Source organism: Globicephala melas, chromosome 5 (genome assembly GCF_963455315.2).
Source record: "Globicephala melas chromosome 5, mGloMel1.2, whole genome shotgun sequence".
Classification (NCBI taxonomy): domain Eukaryota; kingdom Metazoa; phylum Chordata; class Mammalia; order Artiodactyla; family Delphinidae; genus Globicephala; species Globicephala melas.
The window spans coordinates 122032926-122038843 of record NC_083318.1 but is presented as its reverse complement, the minus strand read 5'-3'; the positions used below and the strand labels follow the sequence as shown (position 1 = coordinate 122038843).

The 5918-nt window shown below is 37.6% G+C and overlaps 1 protein-coding gene across 1 annotated transcript; it reads left to right on the top strand.

The window, feature by feature from the left end:
- Window positions 1-255: 255 nt before the first annotated feature.
- On the top strand, window positions 256-5526 carry LOC115858171 (secretory immunoglobulin A-binding protein EsiB-like). The gene is given in 4 exon segments (XM_030865781.2): window positions 256-376; window positions 535-580; window positions 4068-4154; window positions 5400-5526. Coding segments are annotated over 4 exon segments (381 nt in total).
- Window positions 5527-5918: the final 392 nt, after the last annotated feature.

Genomic DNA, 5918 nt, shown 5'->3' with positions numbered 1-5918 from the left:
TTATAAACAGCAAGATCCTATTGGTCAGCATCTAATCCTAGTTAATTAATCTAGTTATATTACATCACCCAGAAAAAGTACATTTCAGAATGACTAAAAACAAAAGACTAGTGACAGTAAATTACATCTCATTCTGAAATGCCTTTCTCATAGAATATACTCATTCCTCCCACATACGAACCATATCTGAAGTATATCCCCACACTTCTTTTCTTGTTTCTTTTTTTTTTCCAGCTCCTGGTCATAATGGGAAGCATGATCTCTCTGCTTTACATCTGACTGTATTCCCAGAGCTTCCATTCCCACGTGGCACATCTTTACACTCACTTTGGGTACCCCAGTGCTCAGCATATTGTTGGCCAGAGATACCTGAAGGGTAACGTCTTTGTTCCTCTGATGCTTATTCTACTGGGGGACGGGGTTGGAGAGGGGTTTGCTGGTTAGAATTATGTATCTCTAGGTACATAGAAGATTTTAGCATCAAGCAGTTAACTGAGTCCCTTTTTTTCTGTGCTACCTTTTGGGTTTACCCAGGAGCTGGTGTGGTGAAGGATGAAGAGATGGCAATGCATTGGTTTAGGTAAGAAAGACAACACCTACCAAAAGCAAAACTCTAGACCTGTCATTTCAGGAAGTATGGAAATACAAAACCTTATGATTTGGGTGCTTTTTCCCTAGAATAAAAATAAGGTAAACTCTCTTAAAGTCTTGGTACTGTCTCTTCCTTTTCAGCTTGGTGGTGAAGTAAGAGTAGTGATGGAGGTGATGTGTTTGATACATTTAAAAACAGTCTACACAATGTAAGCAAACAATAGATTAGCTTTAAAAGAGCTAACTTGGAGAATATGTACCATTCTAGGTCAAGATTCAGAACATCAATAATTTTATTAACAGTGCTCTGTATTAGCATTACCTGTTTATTAAAAATTTGAGCTCTTGATCATAAGAGACACATTCATTTGAAATTTAAAAGTAGAAATACATCTTACTTATTGTTTATTCCATTTTTGGCCTAAATTTCATTCAACTTGTTCATATCCAGTGTGCAAATTTTTCCACAGGCAGCTTTCATAATTCTGATTGTATAACATTGGCCTGATAAGTTCTCAAAGAAAAATATTTCATATTATATTTACAGTTTGAGAAAGTAAGAATAACTTTGGAAACATAGACTTGAACACTCCACCTGACACTCTAAAGGTTAGAGAATGGAAATAAATAGGCTCTGAGATGTTAGAAACTCCATTCTACATGGAGATGGTGGGAGAAAATCAGGACAAGTTAGGTCCAAAGTCTCTTAGTACAGAGAACTGGCTTTGGGTTCATGTAGTCTCAATTTATTTAAAAGTAGAATTTTGCCATAGTACTCTTTAAAGGGATATTGTCCAATGTGGCAATGACTAACCACATAGGCCACTGAGCACTTGAAATGTGGTTAGTCTGAATGGAGGTGTGCTGTACTTGAAAAATACACACTGGATTTCCAAGATTTCATATGGAGAAAGGAATGTAAGATATCTCACTAACAATTCTTTATATTGATTACGCATTGAATGATAATGTGTTGGATATATAGGGTTAAATAAAATATATTATTTAAGTTAATTTTACTTATTTCTCTGAAAACTTTCAATGTGGCTATCAGGACATTTAAAATTACACATGGCTTGCACTGTGTTTCTATAGGGTAATGCTAAAGTACTGAGTTTCTTATGATCGTGAGAAGTGTTTGGTTGTCTGAGAGAGAAGTGAACACAGCTATGGATTTGCCATTGCCCATGTATTGATGAGATCATCCTTCTTAGATGCTTTCTTTCTTCCCACTAGAATAGTGAGTGACAAACTTGGCTACGTATTTAAGTCCCCTGGGGAGCTTTTGAAACATACTAATGCCTAGCTCCAGATCCACTGAACTGTGCAGAAAAGCTCCCCAGGTAGCTGTAACGTGTAGCCAGGTCAAACCGCTACGCTAGAAGTCTGCATTGGGGTTGTTTTTTTTTTAACATCTTTATTGGAGTATAATTGCTTTACAATGGTGTGTTATTTTCTGCTTTATAACAAAGTGAATCAGCTATACATATACATATGTTCCCATCTCTCTTCCCTCTTGCATCTCCCTCCCTCCCACCCTCCCCATCCAACCCCTCATTAAACACGAACCAGTAGAGGAAGCCATTTCAGTAACACATTTCAACACGAAGTTTGAAGTGGATATTCTGACCAAGTTCACCTGCCAACGGAAGAAATACCTTGGAGAATCAGGAAGGGAATGACATGGTTCTAGAGTGGCTAAGCGTGGTTGGTGCTTAACTGTATCTGGCTGAAACCCTTGCTACTGAAACTAAGACCTCACACACACACCACTGGCATCACTAGGTGGGCACTTGTTAGACATGCAGCATCTGACGTCATAACCGAGCCCTACTGAAGCAGAGTCTTCATTATAACAAGATTCTGGGGTGACTAGTATGTGCATTAAAGTTTTAGAAGTGTTGTCCTAAACAGCATTTTGTAAGCCAGACCTTCCTTACATGGGACCATACAATTAAAAGCCAATTTGAAAAATCTTTACATTTTTCAGTGATGGAGTCCACTGTCAGGAATGGGATGGGAAAAGCATTACAAAGGCAAGATTTCCCCCAGCATATTTTAAAAATATATTTTATGGTTTACGACTTACAAAATAATTTAGGCCTAATGAGGAAAACATTGAAAAAACCCCAAATCACCTGTATCCCATAGCACAGTAAAAACTACTTTTGACATTTTGGTGAGTATTCTTCTAGACTTTTTTCCAATTAATATGTACATAATATACCTTAATTTACTTGAATATGTCACTATTTTATGTTTAGTCCTTTTTTCTATTTTCTTACTATCATTAACTGCTGTTGGGAAGAGCCTTTCATGTACATCTTTTTGTGCATCTGACTAGTGATTTTTCTCTTTTTTTTTTTTTTGGTAAAGAAATAAAAATGGAATTATCAGGTCAGACAGTCCTCATATCTAAAGTTTTTGATATGTATTACCAAACTATCCTGAAAAATCATCTGGGTTCCCTCTAGTATAAGTGCTCATCGGCTTATGAATATTGTTTTTAATCATTTGTTAATCTTTGCCAACTTGAATAACAACATAAAGTGTATCATTACATTTTTCTCTTTTTTGTCAGTTGTGAAGCTTTCCTTTCTAAATGTCTATTGTAATTTTAATATTTTTTTCCAGCAAAATGCTTATTCATGTAGTCTGCCCACTTTTCCACTGGATTTTGTTATTTTCCTGCTCATTTTTCAAAATTTTTATGCATTAAAGATAGCAAACTTTTGTACATTTCCCTTGTATTTTGGACTTTTTTTCCTAATTTTAATTAACATGAAAAGAACTGCAAAGTAACAAGACAGTTATATAATTTATACTGTCCAATGTGATGGCCACTAGCCACATGTGGTCATTTAAATTTAAATGAATTAAAAATAAAAATTCAGTTCCTCAGTTGTACTATCTACATTTCAAGTATTCAGTAGCCACATATGGCTAATGGCTACTGTAGTCCATGGTGCAGACATAGAACATTTCCATCTTTGTAGAAAGTTCTATTGGAAAGTACCGGCATATTACATTTATATTTCGGCAATTGGAAATAGTGCTTAAGGATCAGGTCACGTGTTACTGAATTCCTAACATTCCCAGATAGTCCCTTCCTATATTTTGATTTCCTATATATTTTGGAGAGAAGATTGTAATTATTCTAATATTTGGAAAAGCTGATGAATGGGTTTGGAACAAATAAGTGATTTAAATATTCTTACAACATCTGTGCTTTAAAAAGTGCTGTACTTGTTTCAAATAAGAGACATTTTTTTTTTAATGAAAGAGGCTTATTAACATTTGTCCAGATGTATAAGACGGAAGTAATGGTTTCCGGTAATGGTTACATATGTGTGTTGGCACTGCCTTTGGTTTGATCAAGGGGATGCATTTTCACAGGATTGTTGCCTTGTTTTTTGTTGCACACTCCTCCGCAACCCCATCTCCACTCTCCCCTTTTCTTTTCCTTTCTTTTTCAGACGAGCCTCCCAGCAGGACCATCCTCAGGCTTCCTTTAACCTTGCAGTAGGAAAAGTGAAAAACATGACTGGATCCATGGCAGTAGGGTAATGAAATTAGCTATCTTTTCTCTTCCAGCTGAGATGTCATTCCTTCTAAACCTGCCCCCATATATTACCTGCAATTGACAGACAAAAGCATTTTATATATAGTTCACTTCCCACTCTTGCCTTTTTATCTATTATACTTACATGGCTATGAGTTATGATAAAAGTCACAAAGTAAAGGAATCTAAGATTCATACACGTGCATAGAGCCCACGGAATAAGTTCTTAAGGTAGCCCATGAGTCCAAGATGAAAGACCAGGTTATTTCATGATCCTAAGAGTCTCCTGTGAATTTCTAAGGCTTCTTGGCATACCATCTTTACAGCCTTATAGCATTTTCTAATAAACAGAATGGAACATATATGAATATAAGGTGGAAAGCTCGTTTGGGGCACAAATTCTCCTTGTGTTTATTGGACTAATCCTCTTTTGATTACTCACAGTCATCAAGAGAAATACTACTATTTTCTCTGGAGAAGTTTTTCTTAATGTTTTTGAATAGTTCATAGTCTGTGACATTTTTATGCAGCGATTTAGAGTCAGAGCCATTTTGATAGGGCCCCCCAAATAAACCGTTGAACTTTCAGCTTGTTTTAAGTAATGTAACTGACATATATTCCATCATCAATTCATGTGTATAACCTCTCCCCCCAACTCTGGCCCTTAATCCACCTCAGGCTGAGGAGTAGACAAGGTTCAGAAAGGGGGAGTCTCAGTGAGAGGCTGGAGGATGGGGTGAGTCTTGGGAATTGGTATAATGCTCAGGGATATTTGTTGCACGCGTTACTTGGTAACGAAATTTGAAATGACCAGTTGGAAGCAGCTGAGTCAAAATGGTGCAGTCAACACGTTCTCTTTTACAACGGCTGGTTGGCAGTTTTACAACTGACTTATGAGCGGGTTGAATGGAGCCTCACTCCAGTTACCACTCCCAGACCAAAGTATAGAATTTGCTTGCAAGAGAGGGGTGTCTCAGACATTACCTAAGAGCCTTGGCTAGAAAAGCTTTTCTAAATAGGGCAAAAGTATCCAGCTGGATTCTGATGTTGTAAGACTGCTTCTTTGGGTAGCTTTGACTTTATTATGAAGACACTCATGATGAAACCCAGATGAAATGGCATGTGTTTCCCTCGGTTTCTTAGAATGAGTCTAAACAGGTGTTAGCCTGGCCCTTAGCCTAAATACTTGGACATGCAGGTTCTTTCGGCTTACTCTTTCTTTATGCTAAGTAACTGCCTCTCCTAGGGATATAGAGATGCTCCTTCGTGTTGCTGTGAGACAGGGGATACAAGAAGCCCAGGAACTTCTGGAGAATGTTATTTGGACTAAAAGCAAGCCCCTGCCAACTAAACGAATGGGAAGTTTTTTATAAACATTAATGCATGTCCTGCATTTTCTTTCTGGAACAGGGAATGTGAATCTCGTTCACTGTAGCTTTGCAATGCTTTGTCAGTAGAGTTGGCTTTTAGTTACAGTTTTGTATGCTGCTGCAGCTTCAATCTGCCGTTCCAAGTCCTTGAAAGCAAAGTGTTGCTTATATGTTTTCCTGGGATGTGAGTTTGATCTCTTCTGGATGGACGAGTAATTTCTTTGGATTGCATGACTGCTCACCTCAGCTAAGTTTCAAGTCAGTGAGCATTGTATGCAGTGGTGGGAGGGAAAGAAGGAAGCAACCTGTCACACTAGCGATTTGGCTTCTTGGATGTGTGAGTTGGCACCTACAGATCCACTGTGATGGAGCTAAACTCATCATCAGCCTAATCT